This window comes from Chaetodon auriga, chromosome 6 (genome assembly GCF_051107435.1).
Source record: "Chaetodon auriga isolate fChaAug3 chromosome 6, fChaAug3.hap1, whole genome shotgun sequence".
NCBI lineage: Eukaryota > Metazoa > Chordata > Actinopteri > Chaetodontiformes > Chaetodontidae > Chaetodon > Chaetodon auriga.
Genome location: NC_135079.1, coordinates 6,346,652 through 6,373,427, shown reverse-complemented (window position 1 = coordinate 6,373,427; position 26,776 = coordinate 6,346,652). Strand labels below are relative to the sequence as shown.

The following is a 26,776-nucleotide window of genomic DNA, read 5'->3' as shown; positions in this document are numbered from 1 at the left end:
ATGAACTCTGTGAACATCACATTGTGATTCTCTGACAAAGTGAGATTTTGAGGCATTTTGTGTTGCGAGTTTTGAAAACTGACACTCAAAGCAACTGAAAAATATTTAACTCGAGTAAAAGCATGAAGTAAGCAAATTATTAAATCAAGTCTACAGAACGCCAAAATTAGCTGCTTGGTCATTCCCTTGCTCCTCAAAGATATTCAACCCTGATGACTTCTAACAAATTTAGTATAATATCCATCATGCAAGCACAAAACAGAAATAATTAAAGTCTTAAAACTAGATTTTGACACAGGATGAGGTAAGAAAGCAGAGGTACGCTGAATCTCACTGTAATGGTCCCTTTTTCTCAGGTCATATGCCTGAGACCAGTAATTCAAGATCATTCCAACAAGATAAACAAGTGGTCAGACTGTTACTGTTGAATTGCTTTTATTTCAAACAGCATTCACACAATACACTGTATTCTGAGGCACATTCACATCAAGTGCTAAATAACTTCATGCATGGTCAAATGTAGGCTACAGCTCTGTTGAATCGAATGCAAATGCTGATTGTAAATGAAAATATTGCTTCGTTATTTGGCACAGTAGGAAATATTGTGTACTATATGACCACAGGTGTGTTATTTTTGGACTGATTTTCAAAGTGAGGTGAGGAATGCAGTCAGAACTTGAACGGAAAACTCGAGTATGTTCTGCTTGAAAACAACGAAAGTCACAATGCATAAGGCTGATGATGCTGTTAGCAGGTATTTCACGTGATAATTCACATTCAAAAGTTACAACAAAACAGCACTATTGCACAATGTTGTAGAGAATATCTCAGACAGATAAAAAGCCACCTTGACATTCTGACTTTTACGAGACCCGTGTCACATCATCTTCACCTTAACCGAAAACCTCCGCAGCACTATGACCGTTCAGGCTTCAAGCTGCCGCGTGGCTCCTGTTGGTTTCACCTCAGCGCTGACGAGAAGTTTGCAGGTATCTTAATGACAAAAGCTCAAAGGAGCGTGACAAGTGCCTGGTGAGAAACAACTACAGATTCATTCAGAATATCAAGGTGTTTCCTTTAACTAAAAGGAAGTGTAAACCCATTTAAGGGGTTAGTATGCTTTACATCACAAGTTAAATTCCCAGAGGTGTTTTGATAATAATTCATCGATCAGCAACGATATTGGTGTGAAATATCTTCTTTTTCTTCTTTCCTCTGCTCCCTTTGGGCGTCGCCACAGTGGATCATCTGTTGGCATCTTCCTGTCAAACTGGGTCCCGCCCAAGCTGGCGTGGAGCTCTGACGCCCCTTCTGACGCAATCGTCCACATTTATCCGGGTTTGGGATCAAGCAGTCAGGAATGCACTGGCTTGTGCATCCCCAGCGGCTGGAGGGCAACCCGGGGTTCAGTGTCTTGCCCAAGGACACTTCGACATGTGGACAGGAGGAGATGGAGATCAACCCTGTGATCAGTAGACGACCCACTCTACCACCGGAGCCACAGCCACCCCATTGGTGTTATATATATAGTGTTGTATAAATAAACTTGGAGTCTGATGTTTATTCAAGTGTAACACTACGAAAAACATGATTTGCACCCATAATTAAGAGAAATGAGAAGAATGTTGTCGTATACTATTCACACTGGTAAATATGCTTATGCAACTTGTATTGCATTACTCATGGTAAAAATAGAACAATGTAATATGATATTTTTATGCTAATTACATCTGATTTGGCCACCCTGTAACAACTGCTACAAATTACAATTATTTCACCTGGATAAGAGTACCTGGATTTTTTTTTTCCAAAAGCACAATAAATACTGAACATACCAAAACCTCTATTATTATTTGTCAATCTCACTGTCAACAAATTACACAAGCAAATCCAACTGAGCTAACTTGACTCTAAAACCGCTACGAAATCAATCAAGTAGGCGCAATCGATGACTGGTCTGAGAAGACAAACGAGTGTTTTCCTGAAAGAGAAGTGATTTCACCCCTCCGTCCAGTCAGTCATTCTCCAGACAGCTAAAAAAAACAACAAAAAAAAAAAAAAACAGGCTACAGCCAGAGTAGGCACCATGCAGAGAGGGGGTCACGCCTGCTGAGGTCGGGCTCCTTTTGATCCAAACTCACCTCAAAGTGCAAACTGAAGCTTCTGATCAAGACTTTTTAGGAGGGAAAACGTGTCCACGTTCATGTCTCCTTCATGTCTCCTTGTCGGGACTCAGCCAAGGCGAGACTTTTTAAGAACTCATCAGTTACTTTCAGTGTGTAATTTGGGTAATTTTGGCTACGCTACGGTGGCCCTGAGAGCTCAACACACTGCAGCTTAAGAAAACACACACAAATAGATAAAACACAAGAAAGCAATTTAGACAAAATGCTGCAAAGTGAGAAAACATATCCAGATGAAGAAATGCAACAGACACACTTAAAATTTAGATGTTTTTTCTGCATTTGGACACTTTGCAACACGTGTTTTCTTACTTTGCTTTCTTGATTGCATGCATTTTCTTAAGGTGCAGCAAGCTGACCTCTCAGGGCCACCATAATATGCGCTGCTCCTTCCTGACTGCCACCCTCACGCATAATGCACCCGAGCCAGAATGAAGCCACATACTAAAGACAGGACTTAAATGTATAATTGATCCGGGGATCAATGAAACACCCTGTTCAGGGATAAACACTGGCTTGTCAGATTCCTCCCCCTTACATGAAGATAAGGTATTTACGCCAATATGTTATTCACCAGCAGAGCGACACACACCGCACCATCCATCTGTGGGCCAAAAACTCTTATCTTACTGAAACAGTCTGACAAATTGGCACCAAATAAGTGGAGAGGAGAAAGGAACGCGAAGAAGCGAGTGTTTTTCTTGAAACAGGTCAGGTGTGTATGTACGAGGGCAAAGAGGACTAGATCCTGCGCAGAGGGTGCCACATGGACACCGGCTTCCTCAGGGTGGCCAGCATCTGGTTCCAGTGGGTGATCCCCATCCCGCTGGCCTCGGGCCCGATGATCACGTGACCCAGGTTCTCGCCCCGGCCGTCGTCTGTGGTCTCTGCCACTGTCACCCTCAGGGAGAGCTCCTGCAAACAGCACAACATGGTTACACAACCTGCTGTGTCAGCATGACTCAGCGTCTTTTTTACAGCATGGTTCATCCCAATCAGTGAAGTGAGCGTTTGTAAGGACAGCATTTGCTACTTCTTTTATTGTTTTGGGCGTTTTAACTTCATCACCTTTTACTGACTTTTAATTTTATCACTGCTCTCTTATTTTGAAAAAAGCCAGAAGTCCAGGAGTAATTACATCTTTGGGCTTTAAAACACTTTATAGACTGATCCATGCATGCATTTGAAAGGCACATTTTATACTGCAGGAAGATTTTAATGATGGTGTCAGTCATGTTTCTATGTGGCTCCAGGGACAGAAATGATGATCTGTCAGCTGTTCCACCACTTCGGTCCTGAAGATTGAAATATTTCAACCACTACTGGATGGGTTGACCTGAAATTTTCTGCAGACACTCATGCCCCCCTAAGGATGAATTGTTATTAGGCCTACTTTGGTGATCCTTTGACTTTTCCTCTAGTGCCATCATCAGTTCATGAATTTTATTTGTCTGGGTCTTTAGTTTATGACAAATAAAGACCTAAATACCAAGTAAACGCCTGCAAAAATAATTAGCCTCAGCTTTCCTTTATATTTAGTGCTAATTAGCAAACGTTAGCATGCTAACACGGTAAACAAAGGTGGTGAATATAGTAAACATTAGACATGCTTAACATCAGCATGCTAGCATGCTGACATTAGCTCAAAGCACCACTTTACAGCCTCGCAGAGCCACTGATGTGGGTGCACACTCTTATTCTTGTTGCTCCTTCTGCATCCATGCTAACTTTGCATCACATTGTATAATCATTTACTTATTAAACATGACTGAACCACGACGTCGCTTGAGATACATTATCTCTCTTCTTTTTTCTGAGAGAGTAGCTAACACAGAAGTACAAAGAACACATCTACATTTTGCACAATAATAAAACGTGAGAAGCATGAGGGAGAAAAGGTTGATCACTTAAAACATGTTGTAAGTAATCATTACAGAAAGTACCGCCCCCGTAATATCTTTTAAATGTCAGCTGCATGTGCATACATTTACTCAACACGTTCTTTTTGTTGCTTCTATAGTACTGTTTTCTAGTTCCTCTCAGCAGTGCTGGTTTGTTATAGATATTCTGTTTTCGTTATCACATTTTATCTTATTTTTTTCCCTTGACCTAAATTCCCCGTGCGGTTTGGTAAAGTTTTATCTTTATCATTTCCTCATTCAGGACAAGTTTTGGCCACAGTCTCAAGCGTCACCTGCAGGACGATGGACGGCACAGAGAAGATCATGGCTTCGTTGAAGATGGGGTTCGTGTCGTCCCTTTTGGTCGAAGTCTTCTTCTTGCTGATCTTCCTGCCATCTTGCAGCAGATACACTTTGACAAACGGATCTGATAACGAGAATGACTGAATAAGATTGCAGCTGCATTTTAGGCTTCTAAAGGCCAAACTGCACACGTATATACATACACACCATTGCACACATCTGTACAGCATAAAATAAACTCCTCATTAAAGACTAATCAATTAGAAGCACAGTCCTGTATGCTCCATTAGCTCTGTGGATAATGACCTTTATAAGGACAATGTTAGTGCGGCACGTATCTTGATAATTAATGTGATGAAGTGGTCACTTAAGTCCCATCTGCCTTTCTCGATGAGGATAAATGAGAGTTGACATTAAGAGTCTGTTATCAGTGCATCAGTATTGTGTTCTGTTGCGGGATATGAGTGATTTTGAAAAATTTGGACCTGTCGGGCATAAAAGAAACAGACGCCCACACACTACAGCAAAGAAACGAACGCCTCTGACCTGCCGTGTTCTTGCCGTTGGTCCACACCAGGTTCTTGCACTTGGCCACAACCACCGTGAGGCGCTCTGCTGTCGGCAAATAACTGAGAGACAACAGGATCTCCCCAACTGCGTCCACAGCCTGTGGAGTGACACCAGAGCATGGCAGGCATTGAATATAACAGCCAGCCTGGGTGATGCTTTGAGAGGAAGCACTTTCCACACTCATGATTTCCTTCATACTAAAGCAAACATCCACCCACACAGCTCCCCTGAGCTCCTACTGGTACTGCAGATTGGATTTAATGAAATGTTCAGGTGGTTCACTGCTTACACGTCTTTACATGGGAGAGAGATGCCTTTGAATAGAAGCAATCACAGAATGGAAACTGTAAATGTTAAAGCAGGAAACCAATGAATGGTGAGATGGAATATGATCGGCAGGAACATCATTGAATGTAATGGCATGTTAAACTGATTACATCCAAACTGCTTTTTAAAACTGTGCGACTCCATTTTAATAACTGTTCTTCATTCATCATCATCATTCATCATCTAACGACATAAAATCGAAACACAATTAGAACTGGCTAATTTCATTTTTTTAAATTATTTTTTATTCTTATAGTGCATAATCATGTTATGAAAGCCTTTCAAAAATTGCTAAATGCATTAATTGATTGTAGTTGAACATTGTAAAAGCCTGTAATTATTCCATGGGCACACTGCGAGCTGCACACCCATGGATGCTGTTGCTGATATACGAGATGATGTGAATCCGAGTCATTTTGTGTATGAGCTGATGAGGGCGAAGTCTTAATGGTCTGATTCAATGATCAGTAGTGTCCTTTACTGCCTTGGAGCTTTTACCATGGTCAGTGTCTTATTTCAATATATTATGATTGATTAAACACAGTGAATTGGAACAGAAAATATAACAATGTTACACGTACTTCTACTATCAAAGATACATCCAGTGCCCAAAGCAAGTGTAGCTTGCACAATCAGGTGTCCTAATATATGAAAATAATAGGCAAGTTGCAGCAGAGGAATGTATCATGTAAGGAAAATATTTCCATTTTCTGCTACTTTATTCCATATTTCCACTACATTTACATATAAACACATGTGATCTGATGAATATATTGCAGCTTCCAGCCTTTTCGGCTTGTGAACCCTGACAAAGAAGCAACCTCTTGTCCTGTTGTTCCAGATGTCTGTGAGTTTTTCCACCAAAGATGCATTTCCCCTTTAAACTTCTCGCATAGTTTCATTTAAATAACTATTTGAATCCCAAATCCCAAGAAGAAGAAGTTAGAAAAAAGTATAAAAACTAGCTCAACTGAAGAGGCTAAAACAGTCATGCTTATACACATTAACGCATCAGTATAAAGAATCTCATTATACTGATATGTTATGTCCTTTTTTCTGCAGGAGTACTTTTGGTAAAGTATATTCTGCTGATGGTAGTTTTGTACTTTTAACAAAGTAACATAGAATGCAGTACAAGTTTTACTTGTTACTGAGGATTTTTAGATTGTGGTATTGGTACTTTTACTTCAGTAAAGGATCTGAGTGCTGCTTCTTCCACCACAGTCGAGGTGGAGAGAATTCATGCATCTCCTGCTGAGTTTTAAATAATCTTTTTAAATACATTTAACTCATGGTTGGATTATTTTTACCTGCGAGAGTCTCGTAGCACAGAGCATCAGTGTTGTTACCACGGCTGACTGGAACTCTGTGACATGCAACTTTTACACCTTCCAGCCAATTGGAAACATATATTCTGCAGACATGCAGCTTTTAAGCATTTCATTATTTGTTTTTATTAGAACTGACTGCATTACTAACTAAATCTGTAAGTAATCCAATCAAATTTGATTGTTATTCGTTGGGTATGACATGCAGTTCTGGTGAACATCCAGCAGGGGTTCTCACCACCATGCTTTCTTCCACATTAACACGGACACAGCGTTTAGAAAGCTTACTGTAGCAGGCGGTGCATCTCATGCTGGAAATGTGCCTAAAAGTCCTAAACTTTTAGAATTAATTAAGTCATTATTTGTCTGTATTGGATTGTATTGTATCAAACTGTGCCCTGTGACACATGACTGTATTGTAACTCACCTTATTGACATCTTGAAGGTAAAGCCAGGCGTTGAATGGTCTGATGGTCAGGTCCAGGTCTGACAGCTTGAGGTCTGCTACCCCGGCACTGATGTTTCTCTCATCGGCATCGATACCAAAAGCGGCGAAACGCAGGCTGTACTCCTCCAGCGTGGACAGGTCCATGGGGATGGAGTAGCGCTCATCAAAAATCACGGTGAAAGCATTCGTCTGGACCTGCGAGAGGCAGAAGATAGCTGAAATGTGGGAACGTCTTGTCAGTTTGAGAGGCATCAGCGGAAGGACGGGCTGATCATCTGAGCTAAAGGACACTGACTGCTCCTTATGACTGTCCAAATTAAACACAGAGGTAACAAAACAGCGGCACAATAGGCAAGATAAATCAAACAAAGGCAAGAATCCAATGTTGTGAGAAAAGATGAAGGTGATGGCTGCAACATCTGTAAGTCTCTTCGTCCTTTTCCTGAAACACACACTCGATTGATTAGATGATAACCAACCCAGCTGTGGAAAGCTTCTGCTCCACACAGGCAGAATGGATCCTCGTGCAGTCACTGTTTTCTCTATACTCTAAACTCATTTATTTTCTGAAAACTCTCAACAAAGTAATATAACTTAGCCCTTATCTCTAATGGTACGGGGACAGTGGAGGCCTTGTTTGCCAAGGAGTTAAGACATCAGTCTGTGAGAGATTTCTGCCCCCAGCTAAACACAGCGGAGGTGAACATTTTGTTTGGAAATACTCTCTACTGAAGATATAGTACCCCTGAAACTCCTAACAGTGTGTGACTATGGATTCGATAGTAATGGTGATACTTTTTCTGTAAAGAAACAATTTTTTTTAATGCAGTTTTCCAGCGTTATCAGCACCACAAACGATTGTATTCCATTGTATTAGCGTGGAGCCAGAAATCTTTGAACTGTTCAAACTGTACAAAGTTAGATAACATACATAATATAAACTGAATAATATACATAGAGTACACAGAATGCATAATATCAAGTACAATACAACAGTTATAAGAAGTACCATTATCCATTCATACCAAGCACACTCCATATTGGCTTATTTATATTTATGTACATATCAGCATGTGTTTTGCTGCTGTTTGCACTCTCTGGTTCTATTGCATACTTTGTGCAAAGACAATACAGTTGAATCTAATCTAATTTCAATTTAATGAATGTAATCTAATATCCCACAATCTGGGCAAATGAAACCAAAGTTATCTGAGTAAATGAGAAAAAACTGTTTGTGAATTTGACCAACCCTTTCTTTTTTAAAGTGTCACTGAAGCGCTAAAACTGCCCTGAGGTCAAGACCAGCAGCAACAACAAACCAAATGAGCAAAAAAATGAAGGTTTATCAAAGGAATGTCTGGCATTACAGAGAGAGAGAGAGCAACATTTCTGCTTTTCCAAGTTACCTGATAAACATGTGGCGTCTGCGCTGCTGAAAGCATGCAGTGCATTAAGAGCACAAGGTCACAGCAGACACTTTCACCACCATGTCATATTTCCAAGCACTCTGCTGCTACCAGATCATCTTAGAAAAAAAAAAAAAAAAAAACAGGAAATGAAACGGCACGAAAACAATATTTTTTGTGTTTGTGGTAAAACCGCTTCACGTCCGAGTGGATTCGGAGGTCTACCCATTCACTTTTCTTTTCTTGGCAGCCAAAACGGCGTTTCCAATGTAAAAGACAATTTGAGCCGAGCACGCCGTGATTACTTTAGATCACAGTGAGAGACTCGGCTGCCACGGACGAAGCGGCCGGCCATTTGCCTTGTGGCAAGTGCTGATTTTTCAGGCCATCAGACGCCAAAGCGTGTGCTGAAATGAGGCTTTACAAAGCAGGCAGAAGTTACCAGGCAACTAGTTAGCGTGCAGAAGAGTGCAGAAGAGAGTGGCTTTAATAATAGCCCATTTCACACCAGTGTTTGTTCTTGAGGCGTGAAATACAATGAGGACCATTATCTGTGAAATAAACACGGCAGCTTTCATACAAATACGGTGAAAGAGGAAAAAACAAAAGCATCTGTTGTGCAAGGTCAGCAGGATGTTGGTTTAGATAAATAAATAACTCTGTACAATGAGAGAATTTTGAATTCAGAGCACAGGGTCCACAAATCAGCCTGCGAGGCCGACCTTGGACTGTGACTCATATCAGGCAGCATAATCATACATCCAACTCCTACAGAATGCAGAAAAGGCCAAATGCTGCTGCTGCTGCTGCTGCTGTGTAAATACCTCCATGCAGATAAAGCGTGCAAAGCAGGCAGCATCTCTCTGCCAGCCCAGCACACAGACCTGCACTCCATCCACAGTGAGAGGCTGTCTGTCTGCACTGTTAGGCTGATTGCATGGGGGGGTAACAATGGCCATGTGTGTGGTGAAACTGAGGCAATGAAAGCCCAGAGGGAGGAGGAATGTGTTTGGATATGTGTGTGAGAGCGAGAGCTACAGTAGACGGAGAAAGGGGGAAGAGTGGCACACACATTATTACAGGAAAACAAAAGCAAGAAGCAGTGACAGCAAAGAGATGAGGGGAAAAGGGGGATGAAGGAGGGAGAGACAGACAGGCGAAACCAAAACAGCGACGACAAAGAAACGCAGGAGACGACAACGAGCGAGAGAAAGCCCAGGAAAACAGAGGGAGAAGCTGTCTTGACCATCAGGGCGAGCGGAGCTGATGTCAGCATTTCCTTTGCTCCTCACCGCTCCTCGACATTAAAGAGAGAGCTGAAGCGGCTGCATCAGTGGCTGCTTCCATCATTATCCCACCCAGCCTGAGCGCATTAAAACAACTGAACAACACGCTCGAGCGAGGGGAGGCCTGCTGGGGTCTGCGCGTCATCCCCACCAGCCTGCACAGAGTGCATAAGACCACAGTCACAGGAGGCGCGATGCCCGTGACTCACAGCCAGGCAGGAATTAGGGAATTTTCTGGCAATGTCTCGCTAAGAGCAGAAGGCGAGTGGCAGGTGTAGCAGATGGAGGAATGTGGCTGTTCTTTTCCCATCAGAGCGATCGCTCCACATGAGATTCAAGGTCTTTATGAAATGGTTTCAGTGGACAAATCCAGGAAAAAGTTACCATCGAGACTCATCCTGAAAATAAAGATATGCATAATAAAGATAAAAGTACGGAAAATTATGAGACACAATAAAGTTTTTAACATTTTTTTTTACGATTATGACAGAATATCACAATTATGAGATCTTATTTTACTTATTATAGCATTTTTATAGCAAAATCGAGTTAGAAGATGTTAGAAGTTAGAAGAAGTGAGCTGGTTTCTGCATTTGTATTTTGACCTTTTTTAAAAATCTTGTTTATCTTTTTCTGGTAAAATATGCTTCCATACATTTCATATATCATAATATACCAAATATTATATCACAATATAGATCTAAAGACATATTTTCTGAGATATTAACAGGATAGTATGGAAACTACTACAGTGTTTGTACTGTTTGACAGTACAGTCATACCATCACACCCTTTATCCAATCTAAGTAAGTCACAATATTATTATGACTTACAGCATCGTCATGTTAAAAATCACTTCTCATCGTAAGGAACGCAAAAAATCTCATTGTAAAAAAAGCATAAAGCCACATGTCATCATCATTATAACCTAAATTGCAGGTAAACACAGGTTATTTTCAGTGAGTGAGCTAAAAGTCAATCACATCTTCTCTTAATGAAGGTAAACAATGTGAAATCAACCTCCCAGACTCCATCCAGCTCCCGGGGGGCTCGCCACTCAAGTAAATGAAATGGGCTCCTCCGTCAGACGGGGAAGGATTGGCTTGTCAAGCTGCAGGATCAAGCCTCTCACCCCGTGGGACAAATCACTGTCTGCGTCTAAAATTCAGCCAGAGTTAAAATCTCCAGCGCGGTTCAAACGAGCCAAAGCTGCTCCCTGAGCGAGGCGGCTTCAGACGCTTCGGGCTCTCCCACAACGTCAGGAGCCACTTTTATCAGCAGTCCTTTGCCCGAGTTCAGTCGTCACGTCTGAAGTGCTAATTACCCATCTGAGAAGCTCTTCCTCTCGTTTTCCCCCTCAGTCCTGATTCTCTGAGAGTACCCTCTGAAAGTCTCCCATCCCCGTTTTGTGCGATAATGGCAGCTGACGAGGAACTGCTTCATCTTTAATGATCACATGCTTGACACACTAAAAATTTTGCCTTGCGAGTACAGCCATGTTTGCACACGCACACCCACTTTGATGCTGTTTTTCTCAACTTTCAATCAAAAGCCTTTGAGTTTGGTGGGACGAAACAATCCATTTGGTCTTGTAATGGTCGTTTTAGCCTTGATAGCTTGGCTCTTAGGATGGTCTCCATGCATTTTGGGTATCCATCAGGTCTGACAAAAACTGCTGAATCGTCCTTCCTCTTGAAACATTTGCTGATGATTTGAACACTTTATAATGCTAACTTGTGGGCAGTCTCCTTTTTCACTGCCTGTTTCCTGGTGCATTGCTGCATTTCTGTTACCACCACCACCTGTAGATTAGTGGAATAGCGTGACACCATTGGCACCACCACACAAGTAAATTGGGAACCCACTCAATAGCGTGACTAGTGCTGAAAAACTCCACAGGTTAAATGATTAATTCCTTAAACTCTGCAGAACCCTCTAACTTTAACTCACTTATCACTTATCCTTCAGAGAGACACCGCGGTGTCCACCAGGTGCATCCCAAACATGTCCAATCTAAACTTTAAACAAGTCCTGACTGAAAGAAAAAGAAATCTCATGATTGGACCATGAGATGTGATGGAGAGTTAAAATTTTGCTGCTTCCAGGCTCAAGCTGTCAGCCACATGTTGGGGTGAACCACATCTTGTTACTTCACTGTTTCTTTCCTTTCTATCAGAAGTTTTGAGATACTCATACAAGCACAAAAAGACAAGAACACAGCTCCCTCACCCTTGTGACTCCCACGTTGAGCTCCTCTGGCCCCAGGGAGACTCTGATGAAGCAGCCGGGGAAGTCTCCCTCTTCCCTCTCCAGCAGGTCTTTGCCCTGGTGCAGCATGATGTGGAGCATTCCCGTCCCCTGGCTCGGGTGCCTGGACGGCTCAAACTCCAGCGTCACCTCCAGCTGGCCGACCGTGAAGTCGTGGCCGAAGTTGTTGGCGATGGAGGAGATGGAGCTGAGCGAGTCGGTGGAGATGGATCGGTTGAGCTGGGCCATGCCGGTCGGGTCCAGCTCCCTGCTCATCAGCTCCAGGTGGCCCAGGTCCCTGAAACCGTCTGGGGTGTCACCGAGGGCCAGGCTGGGTTTGCGGCTGGAGGTGATGGAGGCCCGACGGTGGTTGTTGGCAGCCACTCGCTTCAGGAAGGGATAAAGAACATTTTAGAAGCACCGAGATGGAAAAATCAGCCTGTTACTGTTTATAACTACAGGAGGAACATGGTTATCAGTCCTGTGTCAGGACAGTTTGCTAATCAGTAGTCTCCAAGGGTTTTTTGATTGTTTTACACTTTAATAATAATAGACAAGTATTTCATGACAAAACCGTAAAATCTTAAGTGAGTTTAATCTGATATCAGTGAGAAGCAAATCTCAAAATACAAATGTTTTCCAAAAGGCAGGAAATGAGGGATCGAGCGGAAATGGCTTCAGTCTTCCCTTAGAGCATTTACAACAACCTCAATTTACAATATCCATTTTTTTTCTGTGATGTGGTCTGATATGTATGTTTCATTAGCACGCTGTGTTGAATGTTGTCCTGTCCGTCCTGCACCGTGAGCTCACCAAAGCAAGTTCATATAAACCTCTGTTATTACGGCAGTAAACATGCACAACTCAATAACCTTTTATGGCCACTTTGGGGCAGCAGAAACAAATTATTAATGCAAAACTGTCATGTCAAATTTAAGGTGATAAGGTGAACTAGTTAGCAAACAGCGACATTAGCATTAGAGTTGTGTTTCTGGTCGGTTTTCACACTCTTTAATTCCTGTTTTTGGTCTTTACCACCTCTGGAGGAAACTTTTTCCCATTTCCGACCATTATTCTTGTCATTATTAATAAAATTCGCCAAAGAAACTGCTAACATCTGAGCAAAAAACAATCCTCAGAACGTTTCTTCATACTTGTATATTATAGTACAGTTCCAGTTACTAAAAAGAAGACCCAGAATGTAATAAACCACAACTATCTCAGGTAGAGAAGGTAAATCATTTGCCACCGAGGCCCCGAGACTCTGAAGGTCAAACTGAGAGCTGAGTGATGAATCAATGATAAACCTTCAGGGAACTTTTCCCTGAAACCAGCCGCTGCAGTCTTTAGATGCAAAGAAAACCTGCAGATTCTCAATGATCGCGCATCACGTCCTCCAAGGAAAGATCGACGGCTGATTTTGAACTTCGACTACATAAGATCTCTCACCTCTGCGCCTCATGGAAAAGCTTTAGAAACACACATTCTGTGCACATCACTGATACTTAACATGTCTGTGCAGTGTAAATGTACCTTTTGTCTGACTTCTGAGAAGGAGGTTCCATACTTTTCCTGCAGGTATCGATAGTCAAAGTTGGGGAAGGGGGACGGTGCAGGGAAGGTTCCAGATTTCCACAACTTCCAGATGTTGAGCCCGGCCACACCGAGCAGGACAAAGAAGCCCACCAGGTAGATCCCCACCTCCCAGCCGGGCGGGTTACGCACCACTGAAACAGACACACAAACAAGTGCTTAACGCTGCCATGACATCAGCGGCAGCTTAAAGCTTGTGGTGCCACCAGGGGCCTCACGGAGTCTTATTTTTATATCTATTTTTAAAGCGCCCTCAGTCACTTCATCCCGAAGCCGGGCCTGTATTTTATATTTGATGGGGAAGTTTGATCACTGGTGGAAGTGCACAGTTTGGGAAAAACCCAGGACAGAGAGTTTAGAAGGCTTTTTCATTTCAAGACCAGCCGAAGTCTCAACAAGTTCACACTCACTGAGCTGTCAGCCGCTGTTTCAGGCCTCGTCGTCCAGCGCCCAACACTGAAACGGCTTTACAGTAAACTTTTATGTAATTCAAATAGTTTGGAACAAAATGCGAATTAAACGTCTCAGGGTGGGATTGTGAGCCCGCGCCAAGCTGGCTTTCCCGAGATGAACTGGGTCTGTGGGAGGACTTTGACAGCTTTTATCGCCACCTTTTAACACAAGAGATGAGCCAATTACAGGGCAAGTTCAAATGTTCTGTAACATCGACGGCCTTCAGCAGGACACGAGGTCGGAGGTGTTGTAAAGCTTGTGTGTAAAGGTGACAACAGCTGTCAGACAGACCTGAGAGCAGAAATGCATGAGCAGAACGAAAAGTCTGATACATATGCTCACATGCATTTACACCAGTGTGGATAAATTCACAGCTGTCAAGCATGAATCAGCACAAGGATACAGAAGCAGAGAGGATCTGTAAAGGGGAGAAGTGGAGCGGTTTGTGACCAGCGTTGTCCACTCACCGCTCAGATGGTAGCCTGATATATCCCCACTTTGAGCCGAGGACATGGTGCTGCAGCCAGCCTGGAAAAAAAAAAAAAAAAACATCCAAACAATAATCTGGTCAAGTGGCTTTTTATGTCTGAACCATGACAGAGCAAAGTTTGACACTCAGAGCTGTTGCCAGACTTTGTCTTAGAGCAACAACAGGAAGAAAAATGACAGAATTCATTCAAAATGGCATTTTGCTTCAAGATGTTCTGCAGAGAAGACTTTAATAACCTTTTTCATGCTGCATACTTCATACACAACATTTCAAAAACTTAAAAATCTCAACGTCTCTATAAGCCCTCAGTCCTTCAACATGAATTAGAGTAAACATGGATGAATTAACTTGCTTTGGGCTAGAACATGCACCGTGGGAGCCTAATGACTCCTGACATCCACTGCTGCTTCAGATACATGCACAAGATGGAGTACGAGCACAATAACACGCATGCATAACGAGGGACTTCAGGGCTCTTGGTCCAGTTTTATTCTCTGGGTTAGGTTTAAATCTATTAGGGTCACGCTATGGAAAGATTTTGACCAGGGTTTGAAAGAGAGACTCTGGTGTGCTATGCTACAGTAGCCTAGCCACTAGCCTCAAGCAAGCATGAGGAGCGGGCTACAGACATCTGGTCAGCCCCAACCAATTCTTACTCGAGTGACATCACTTGAGGCAGATTTCATGCAGCTCCCTCTGGAGCCACAAAAGCCTTTAAACAACCTTTGTTTCTCATATTCAGCGGTTCTCCTCAAGACCTGTAAACAGGCTTCGATGTGTAAGAATCCCCTTCAAAGAAGCCACTTTGGCTGTCGGTTAGCGACGGATGTAAGCCGTCATGTCAGACACATCGAGGCTCTGTGGTTGCAATGGTGACATCATGTTACTTCAGAGACAACAGCCATTACTGCACCGGGAAAGACTGAGTGAAGGGCTTAATCCACACTAATAATAAAAGATCTCTAATCTCTAAAATCTCAAATAATAACTGGAATGTCAATGTGTTACATAACCATATTCTTACTCTATGTGTGACCTGAAATGACTGATTAACTTTGTGTGTTGTCTATTGTGCATTGGAGGACGCCACCGCCTTGGAAGAAGTTTCCTCCGGAGCATTTGGTGTTATGACAAAGGTTTGTTTAGTTTACAATAAGAAATCAATTCAGTTTTCATGGCTCTTTGTTAAAAATAGCAGCAGGGGCTGTTTTTCTAGAGACAAAAGAGAATAACATTTTCTTATGACCCTCTCTTCCTCCACAAGCTGCAAAAAAAAAAAAGAAAAAAGAAAAAAGATGGGCGCTGGTGTGTGACTCATTCCTCCCCCCAACCTCCCGTCCTCCCCCGCTTGTTGGAATCTCCCCATATCTCAGTGGCTCAGGGGAAACAGGAGCATTACACTAATGATATAGAGAAAGGCTGAAGGGGGGTTGGGGGGGTGGTGGTGATGGTGTTGACTCAATTCTGCTGAGCGCTTTGCAGACCAGAGCCATGCAGGCCAATTAAAGCGGCTGACGCAGTGCAGGGCCCACTGACAGCTGCTGATGTGCCATTAGCAAAGCATGGGGAATCTCTGGCAGAGAGGGAAGCACCGAGCCCCCCCCCACCCCCCGACACCCCACCAGCTCGGCACAGCATCGCTCAGATCAGCTCAGCTCACTTTGAGGTCGCATATGGATGTAGAGGAGGTCCAGAGGAAGCTTAGGAGAAGGGGAAGGAGGAAGAGGAGGGATGATCAAGGATGAGGAGAGAAAGACGGTTTCAGACAGATTTAGGAAATAACAATGAGGCAGCGTGGGCGCTCTGGTGCCTCGGCGGGCTTAAAGCAGCTGGATGCTAACAATGAACTTGCCTGAAATAGAACTACATGTGAGGCACACACTCACTGCAGCTTCGTGAAGACGGCTCATTTCAGTTCAGTGCCGGCGGATTTGAGAGATCAGAAGTCATTTGATTAAAAAGGCACAATTATCCTCTAATATTACGCTTCCCAATATGTTGTCTGTGATTCCCCCACAGCCCTGTCAGATGAGCTCAAGCGTCACTTTATCGACACCAGCTGTTATCGTCCAAATGCATTGATTTCAGCTGATTGTTCAACACTAATGATTAAAGAAAAGCTGACATTTTTAGGGTATTTTGTTCCTGAATTGTCAGTGTTTCGGCTTCGTCTCTCTTTTTCTTTTTTCTACTTATTTTTGGTCCAGTCTTGGTGGACTCCCAGTCGCAGTGCAGTCAGCCCATCGTTTGTTGGCTATTGTTATAACAGATTTATTTAAGATCACGCTCACACCTCTGTGTGATCCTATTTCTAGGTTTATTTTTCTCCCACCCTCAGTTGCCAGTTTTTTAGGTATACTTAGCTGAAACTAACTAGAGTTAGCTTAGTGTACCTAATAAACTGGCACCTGAGTGTTTGTGAATACATATATATTTTTGACTAAATGGAACTGAAAAACTTGGTTCTCCACAATCTTTCCCTGCACCCCTGGCAACTGCAGAAATACCCTCTGGCGTACAAGTACCCCCTGGTTTCCAGACTCCCTGGTTGGGAATCACTACTACAACAACCTCAGAAAACCAAATCTGGAAAGGTCACGTTTTGAGTGCAAGGTGAGAGCACGAAGGCAGAATTCAAAGGCAGAATCAAAGGAAGGAAATTGCAGGAAATGGAGATGACTTTCGGCAACACAACACAAACACAACAACTATTGCAATTGTTCTAAATAAGTTCAACAAGTTTTGGTCAAAAAGGGCCTTTTTTTGCCTTTTTTCTGCGACAAGTCATCTGCCAGCTTAAAGTTTGGAAAACAGATCTACTCAGAGAAGGTTGAGTTATGGGTAACCAGAGGTCGTAGAGGCGCCAACACCCAAATCTCAGCAATCTGACTGCTTGATCCGACTTCCTGTCTGGAGGTGGGCTTGGAATGGAAAATAATGCAAATGACACCTGTGCATTTCCACCTCCATTTTCCTCCTGTGCATGCTGCCTCCAACTGAGGAGAACATACTCAAGCTTGTGACCTTTGCTGCTTCTTATCCCCTCTCCTTCCCGTTTTCTCGTCATCTTCTGCCTCAAAGAACGTGAGCAGAACTTTCTCAGATGGTGAGATGAGGAGGACGTATGAGGCGGCTTGAAGCTTCATATTCTACAGTCTGACTTTTTTCAAATTAACACCATGATGTCTTATTTTAACAAAATCCAGAGTCATCAGATATGTCAGTGATTTATATGACATCCATTTTCTCCTCCTTTCCCTCAGCTGACAGCTCATTAACACATGGCTGTGAAAGGAAAGGTGACAATTTGCATAAAAGCTTTTCCACAGACGTGTCATCTTCATGCCCACGTGATCTCGACGCTCTCGCTTCTTTTGATTCATCTCACCGGCGCTGCAGGGATTCTGTGTGTCTGATAGCGCTGCTCACGAAGCCTAAAAGGGCTGTCTTCTTCCTCCAGCGCACACAGAGCAGTTGTGTCGAGGACGTTTTAATTACCAAGATATGCATGAAATGAATATCTTGTCACAATGTCGGCTTGCACAACAGGCTGTGATGAGCGTTAAGTGGCATGCGAATAATGCAGTGGAACGCGGCTTGTGAAATTTAGGAAATTCAATTTTCCAGAACAGTAATGAGGCTGCCAAAGGAAGAAAATCAGCACAAAGGAAAAGTCAGAGTTAACAATCACACATGTTTATCAGCACTGAAATGCCTCAGTAAGACAAATATTGCTCTTCTGCATTATGGGCTGCAAAGTCGAGTTAATATCACAGACTAGTTGGATTTAGTTGATGAGAAAACTTTGAAAACTTTTTTATTCCAAACAATATTTTACCTCCAGATAGTGTGTGTGTGTGTGTGTGTGTGTGTGTGTGTGTGTGTGTGTGTGTGTGTGTGTTCAGATACTTCTATGTTAGATACTCGCCTCCCCAAAACACCCGCAGAAATATTAGATGATATCCACCTGGATATATCAAATCTACTCCGTCAGTATTTGTTTTTCACACATGCAGTATCTCAGCCAGTCAAACAGATCACAATGCTGGTATCATCTTTCCGATCTTTGTAGAGGAGACTGTATAATTGCTTCAGGCGGCTGATAAATGAGATAAAACAACTCACGCATTGAGTTGGCAGTAGGAGGCTTGCTTTGGAACAGCTTGCTTTACCTTGTGTTTTCAACCTTGTTAGCCAATAAGCCTGTAAGCTTAGAGGTTGTGCAAAATCTTTTCACAGCACTGTACATTTAGCCTTATTTAATGAATCTGTTACAAAGACCTTGGCGAAATCGGAGATTTATTAAAAGAGTGTGCCCTCCACCTATTAATAATCACACAGTTTATGCAGTTCTGATCATTAATCACAAGTCTAATTCTTGTTTTAAAGGGGTGATTTCAGCCTTTTATACGCAGATAAAAATCCTCTCTCTCATATTAGTCTTGCACAGAGCTAGAAAAGGTCTGGCTGCATCAGTATTCTCTTACAGGACAGAAATGCTGTGGCCTGTTTGTATTTCAGTCCTAATTGTCTTGGGATGCAGCGACGGCGTCCTTACAGAACGGTGTCAGGGGCTTGTTTCGATGCATTTGCACGTGGGAAGGCAAGCGCTGGGATTAAAATGGCTAAATCTCCACAAAGGAAAAGGTAGCAGCTACTAGCTTGTTTATGTTCGTACCGTTAGCGACCAGATTTGGGTTGCTGTCGGCCGCCTGTGTCAGGCTTACACCCATCTGGTGAGTCAGACTACTCTCATACATGCTCTCTATATTTGTTTGTACCTTCTGGCAGCTGCAGCTTGATGCAGGTGCATCATTTTTTAAAGTTTACCAGAGCTGGAGTGTTGGATTTGATGATTTTTAGCACCACGTTAACTTCAGTACAACAAAAGCCTTCAGTCACACTGAAGAAAGTTATGTCACGTTGGTACTTTGAATGTTAATGCAGTTATCGCTTTTACTGCATCTGAGCTGATGGTTTTAATAAAAAAAAACCCTTTTGTCCAAGAGTAATAGTTTTAAGAGTGAGTGTGTTTTCTGGACCCATGTATCTGAGCATAAAGGGCGTCTTTGTTTCTTTGGTTTCTCTGTGGTCTGCTGCGGGGTTGCCAATAAAAACCAACGTGACTGGAGAGGAAACAGACAGTCCGAGGCAGCCTCAGACACAGCAGCAGAGCCACCCGCTCAGAGGGCAGCGGATTCTACATACTGGATGCAAATATGTCACAGCTGCTGCTGTTTGTGCTGTGAACAGCAGGCAAGAAAGAAAACAAGAAATCCCCTCTGTTGGAGCAGCATGTTAAAACAGGTCTGATCAATAAGAGCGGACACACTGATTTATGTCCATGCACGCACACGCGCACACACACACACACTCACACTCACACACACACAGGGATAAAGCGGAGAAAAAAGAACAGAGAGGAGAGGTTTGATAAGGAGAGAATCAGATTTAAAGCACGTGATGGAGGAAAATAAAGAAGAGATGAGTGTCTGTGCTGAAAAAGAAATAAGAAACAGCAGCTGGGAAGAGAAGAAGAAGACGAAGAGGAGGAAGAGAAGGGATCACAGGACAGTGAGCTCTCCTCTGACTCTTTCTCGCCTGCTCTCCCAACAACTGATCGATCAACTTTGCTTTTAATCTCACCGAATGGCTCATAATCAAATTAACTGCCTCGCTGCCGCGCTCAGTGGAACAGGCAGATATAACACTGGAGAACAATCTGTACAGGCAGCGTTTTCTCTCTCTCTCTCTCTCTCTGTCCTGCTTCCTCACATATCTGGCTTTTCCATGCCAGGAACACTGACTCTGTGGTTTAGACAGCTCGTTCGGTCCACAGTTCAGTGAAAGTGGCATCACACCGACTGGCGCCGGCTTTGAAATATCAGCAGTGGCGCCAGTTGAGGCAGGAAGAACCTGGACGCTGAAACCAATCAGCTCAATCACTCAGGGTTAATTCAACAAACCCTGAACTCTGATTTTCTTCATCAGGGATTCTTCACTTCTAAAGGCTGCTGAAATAGAAAAAGTACTGGACCCCCAAAAAAAAAGCGCTTTAAGGTAAATGCTAACACCAGCGCGCTAACATGCTCACAATGACAGTGCTAACAGGCTGATGTTTAACAGGTATATTTACTAGCATGCTAACATTAGCTAATTCACATTAAGTAGAAAGCACAGCTGAGGCTGCTGCTTTTGCAGTTATTTGGCCATAAACCAAAGTGTAGTCGGTATTGGCCAAATTGAAATGCTGAGCAGAGGATGGACCTAATATAAAAGTCACCATCAAATCATTACACTTACTCCTGAGGTGAGGACATTAAGGCATATATCAAATTTAACGGCAATCTAGCCAATAGTTGCTCAGACATTTCACTGAAAAAAAAAAAAATGTTATGGCGGCCCAGAGGAAAAGTCAGGGGGTTCGTCCTCTGGGGACCAAGCACGTCTGCACAAACAATAACAATAGTGGTGCACTGACTGTTTACTGGAGCTGAGGAGGTCATGTTTTCACCTTAGTCGATCTGACTGTCAAATTCAATGCACAGATGGCCTTCGAGCAACAAGCAACACAACAGAGTCTGATGCTGATTATAAATGAAGCAAACAGACATAAAGACTTAACTCTGCTTAACAAAACATGGTGTTTGCAAGTCAGTTTAACTGACAATGGGATGAATGGGAAAGGTGTCTTTGGCTGTAACGGCGAGCAGAGAGATGTTGGCGCTCTGTTGTCTGCTTTGATTATTCAGCCGACAGCTACTTAAACAGCGCTCACAACTGGAATTTGATGTGTCTCCAAAAAATCTGAATGTTAAATATTTTCTCTTCTTTCCTGCCAGAGACAGAGAAAAGCTCTCTGTGCAGTTTGTGATGAGTCTCCGGAAAAAGCCTGCTGATAATACAGTTGAAAAAGGGTAATATACCGAGAGGATAACACTGCACAAACACAACAAAAGCAGACAAATGGAGCTGGAAAGCTTGTTACTACAGAATCATTACGCTAAATAATGCGTCTCTCCTGCTTTTATCCTCATAAATGATGATAGAACATGCGCTCTTTCCCAGAAACAGCCTGATCATGAATTCACACACATGGACGCATCCCAACACAAACACAGTCTTCAGGGTAATTAAAGAAGTTGCTGAGTGTGTCCCATTTATTTCCACACCTGGATGGACTTTTTCATGCCGCTGATTTTTCATCACTTTGGTAATCTTGAAGTCTCCATCTGGGGCCTTTCTGTCACGGCTGAAAAGCTAAATCACGTGCGATCGTTGCCCCCCCCCCCATCACCACGCTCACTTGTTACACCTACGAGATTAACAACCACACAATTAGGCTAACGCGGGACGGGGAAAGCACTTAGTGCAGCACAATCGTCTGTCAGACCCGACTTAATGTTTTCAGAAAAGGTTCGTTCACTCTCAGTAATGTGAAAGTGGGCTGAAGCCTAAATTCTCCAAAGCTGGGAGAGCAGAGATTTGAAAGCGAGCCACAGCTTTTATTGATTAACTATTGAGTAACAGCAGGCAGATCCAAAGGTATTTGGACAGTAACACAGTTTTTATCTTTGTAAGCTAAATCTTCCTTTCAACGGTAAACCTGCACACTTTCAGCTTTAAAGTTGAACTCAGATTTGTGGACGTTAGTTAGCCTAGCCTGCTAACATCAGCGTGGCTGCCCTCCATCTGGCGGCGCCTGTGTGTGGCATCATTAAGGCCGGAGAAATGGGCTGGCAGAGGCAGCAGAGGGCTTTTCCTTTGGTTTCAGCTGTTTTAATAGTCTGTACTGTGCTTGATGTCATGATTCTTCCTAAAGCTCGGAAGGGGTGCGTGAGGCGAGGGGTGTTCAGTTGGTTGCCACTAGATGCCGCTACAATGCTCCTTTAGTTAACAAGCCTTTTCTTTACCTGTACGCAGAGCCAGGCTAGCTATTTCCCCCTGCTTCCGGTCTTCATGCTAAGCTAAGCTAACCTTGCCGAGCTACATATTTTACAGTACAAATGCGGCAATCTGCTCATCAAGAAAGCGAACATTTCCCCAAATGCTGAACTCTCGCTTAAAGATAACGGTCGATAAAGCCCTTTTATAGGTTGCCAGCGCTGCTTAATGCCTGATAACTTCCAGGAGTCAAATCTTATAAATGTGATTCATCTTGCAGTCGAGCCTCCAGCTGCGTTTTGAGGCATCTCCAAGAGAAGTGAGCTGTAGCTACATTTGGCAGCAAACTGCTCTGACCACAGGCATTAAAATGAGGCAATCCATTACATGATCTATTCTGGAAATATTAGCTGTGATACATTAAGGTGGAAGCCACCGATCTTGGGAGAGACCATTTGGATGAAGGCGGAGAGCCTTTAGGTGGAGCAGCAGACTCGCAGGGCCACACGTCTCCAGTGTTCATCGAAGAGCTCTCAGTTTTCTTAATGTAATAACACTTTGCTTCCGGGGAGTTGAGCAGGGACACAGAGAGGAGGGGGTGGTGTGCGTGCGTGTGTGTGTGTGTATGTGTGTGTGTGTGTGTGTGTGTGTGTGTGTGTGTGAAGGCAGGGGAAGCCCATGACAGAGAGCGAGAAAGTGGGTTGGTGTTAAACGAATGGCTGAGATGATTGCTAGTGCCGGTGGAAGAATTGAATCCTGAGCAGGTCGTATTTCAGCCCGGCGAGGAGGAGGCGAGACAAGCCACTTCACACAGACCTCCAGCATCATTAGAAAGCTGCGGGGAACACACTCGAAGACTCAGAGTGTGAGATCACGTTAACAAGGCTGAATTTTTCTTCCCAGCCTATGAGTTGGAGACGTCTAAAGCAAAGTGTTTTTCCAGTGAATGCTCCTCTTTTTGTGCTTTAAAATCACAGCTCTGAGAGTCAGAAAGTCTCCTCCTGCACGACTTTTAACTGCTAATTCATGCGAGAAGCTTTCCAGGTAATCACAACTTAATTTTTTTAAGATGAAACACAGAGAGGAGGCCAAAAGAGTGAGTAAAAAATAATCAGCATGGGAGGCTTCAAGGGGAAACGGGACGTCTAAAAAGCCAAGAAAGTGTTAGAGGGACAATCAGTCAACTTCAGTAACAGGAAGCAGGAACACAGCTAACTCTGAAAGTCACAGTCATCCACATTAATTTAAAACGTCTGAGAGCCTCAAAGACAGAACGGGAACCGTGTCAACCAGCAGATATTGTTATTTTCAGGTGTCATCTGCACCATTTTAAAGGATTAACATGAGTCAAAAGCAACATTCGAACCTCATGTAGCATCTTCATCTTCTCAGTGACACACCAACGTTTTGGGCTCGTGACCCCTCAAAGCAAAGCAACGTCTACTTAAATGTCAGAGCAATTTAAGCAGAATCTTTTCAGGCTGTTTCATTTGAATAGTTTCAGAGGCCTGAAGTGGAAAAATCCAATATTTCATCAGAAAAAGCAAAAATGAAGTGGTGCCCTGGTGGTGTCCGGAGTTAAAGCACCAACAAGGACCTGCAGCCACCCACAGCTTAACAAGGGCACTGATCTTCGTTGCATGTCCCGCTCCATCTCTCTACTGCCAACTGTATACTAAAGGCATAAAATCCCTTAAAATCAGGACTCAGCTTTCTTTTTCAAACTTTGTCAGAAGTGAGGAGAGATGGTGCTGAATGCTCAGATCCTCGATCATATTCTCTGATCACATATTCCAAAGTGTAGCAGTATTCTGGAGAACATGCTGCACTCTCAACCCTAAACCCCCAGATTCAGAGGAGACCCAGTCTTCCAGTGGTTTTCCTCAACAGCAGCTCCAGTAAACTCTGCTATGGGAGGAAAAACCTGACTAACAGCTTTCCTCACTCTTCACCACATCCCTCAATCTGCTCCTCAAACCTGCACCAAGTTTTTCTGAGGCCACAGTTTTGAGCCGGAGTTGAGCCGCGGTGCTGAACGGACAGCTCCCGCTGCTCGGGGCGCCGTTTGTCATCCCTCCTGTAACCCCTGGAGCCTCCGAAGGCTGCCGTGAGCATCAATTCACCCGCTCCTGGTTCAGGACGACCGGCCATGCGAATCAATATTTGGGTCGACTGAGGGAAAAAAGAGAGGGATGCCGTGCCAGGAAAGCCAGCCATCCCGTCTGCTGAGGCGCATTCACAAGCGCAGCTAATGCCTCACACGCTTGAAATTAATCTCTTCGCTGTCCGCAAAGAAGCAGAGGAGGGAGAGAGAGACGCATGCAAGTCCCAAGTCTCGCCATGATGCATGTTGCGTGTTGTGCACGGAGGAGTGCGGGAGCGCAGCGGCTTACGGCCTGAGTGAGCACGCATTTCTTACCCGGAGTTTTCTTTTGGTGCAGTAGGGAAGAAGGAGGAGGAGGAAGAGGAGGAGGAGGGTAGACCAACTCCACCGCTCTCCCTTCTTCAGACGCCTCTCTCCATCCAATGACACCGGTGCCGGTCCGCTCTGTGTCTCCCCGGGGGTGGAGGAGGGGAGGGAAACGGCGTTCGCACTCCTCCCGTTTCAGCGCATCCGAAGGTTCTCAGACGCGGCCAGCGGGAGAGGGATGGAGGAGAAGAACAGGAGGAGCAGGAGGAGGAGGAGAAGGAGGAGGAGGAGGAGGAGGGTTTATCTTCCACTCGGAGGTGTCCGTGTGTTTGTGCTGCTGCTCGCTGGAGTCTGGAAAGCTGCAGCCAGAGGCATTTCTGTGTGAGCCGCAGCTCACCCCCGACCGACCGACTGCAGAAGGAAAGTCCCACCCCTGCAGCGAAACTTCCACCGCCGGGCCGCTCAATAACACGACCACCGCCTCTTCCCGGGCTCCACAGCGGCACTGGAAAGGGACCGACACGCACACGCGCCCTGGCACGCACGCACGCGCGCGCGTTATGCAACGGGGTGCAAGGGGGGCGGGGGGGAAGCTGGGGTGGGAGGTGTGTGAGTGCACCTGATGGACACCTAAAGTTTTCAAATCTTCCTCATCCCCAACCTGATGGCTGCAAGACCCTCCTGACCCCAAATTCTGTCCCGAGAACAAACCTCCTCCTCCTCCTCTTCCTCTTCCTCCTCCTCCACCCTTCTCCTTCGTCGTCGTTTTCAGCTGTTGGGGATGATTCAGTGTGAAATTACATAACAGTCTATACAGGAGGTGGGCAGGGTGCAGATGACACCTCTGATGGCTCATCTTCATCCGTCCTCTCATCCAGGGACTCAATTTAAAGACAAATGAAAGAAGTCCTCACCAGCTGCCATACAGAGCAAAGACACACGTCAGAAAAGGTTTCTGTCGTGTAATTATGAGCTGCAGGAAAAAGTACGGCGTGTTAGACGGACACGCTTTGACATTTTAACATATAACTTGTCTCTCTCACACACAACTATGAGAACTGTCCTGAATGCGTCCTCATTTGAGAAAGCTCACATCTTTTCCAACATGTTAACAAAAAGTGCTTTGGCTCAGCTCACAGATATTTCCTTCACTGCTGCCTGCTGAGGATCCTCTTCAGGGGCCTGCAGGGACCCCTGACCCCCAGTTTGACCTCATTCAGCTTCGTTATTGATTAAGTAATGACTCACGATTCAGGTAATAAAGCTACTGGAGCATCACTCTGGATCCATTCTGAGGATTTCTGCCAACAGCAAATCCCATACTCATCACCTGGAAGAGATGCACAACACCTTCACCGTAAATGCATTTTGCAGCAGTGAATCTGCTCTTCTGCCTCTGTAGATGAGGGTCAGGTGCAGTTACAGCTACAGCAGATACTGTGCTCTGGTAAAGTCTTGATTTTTCCACCTTAAATCGTGTCTGTGGAGGATTCTGGTCTTTGTTCAGTGGCCGTGTTCTCAGCTGTGACGTGGAATGGTGGATGAAGACAGAAAAGTATTCGGAACATGATGAACAGGAATAAGATTAAACCTCAGCTTTGTTTGGAAACAGCAGCACAGTCTATTCAAACAAACCTCTGACCTGTGAGCCAAAACTCTGCTTGTAATTCGCCTGGAGTGCAACATGAAACACACTCAGTTTGGAAGGAATTATCACAGGAATACAGCCATACAGCAACCTGATCCCAGTGCAGTTTACTGTGCACCCAGAGAGTGGATGGAAAAGGATTTCATCTTTCCTCATTTTCAATTGCGAAGATAAGAGACAGCTGAGTGAGACATATTGTGTTAGATAAGAGTATAATCTCAGTCTAGACAGGATCATCTCATCATTTTTGGCTCAAGCTAAATGAGTTCCATCTATAGCAAATCCTCATGAGGCTTTCA

At 44.0% G+C, this 26,776-nt stretch overlaps 1 protein-coding gene across 1 annotated transcript; it reads right to left on the bottom strand.

Annotated features, from left to right (window-relative positions):
• Nucleotides 1–418: 418 nt before the first annotated feature.
• On the bottom strand, nucleotides 419–25,389 carry syt12 (synaptotagmin XII). The gene is made up of 8 exons (XM_076732875.1): nucleotides 24,839–25,389; nucleotides 14,513–14,573; nucleotides 13,533–13,726; nucleotides 11,982–12,386; nucleotides 7,040–7,255; nucleotides 4,934–5,054; nucleotides 4,378–4,511; nucleotides 419–3,098 (listed from the first exon to the last, which is right to left on the bottom strand). The coding sequence occupies exons 2-8, from the start codon at nucleotides 14,556–14,558 to the stop codon at nucleotides 2,925–2,927; spliced, it is 1,290 nt and encodes a 429-aa protein (XP_076588990.1). The 5' UTR covers nucleotides 14,559–14,573; nucleotides 24,839–25,389; the 3' UTR covers nucleotides 419–2,924.
• Nucleotides 25,390–26,776: the final 1,387 nt, after the last annotated feature.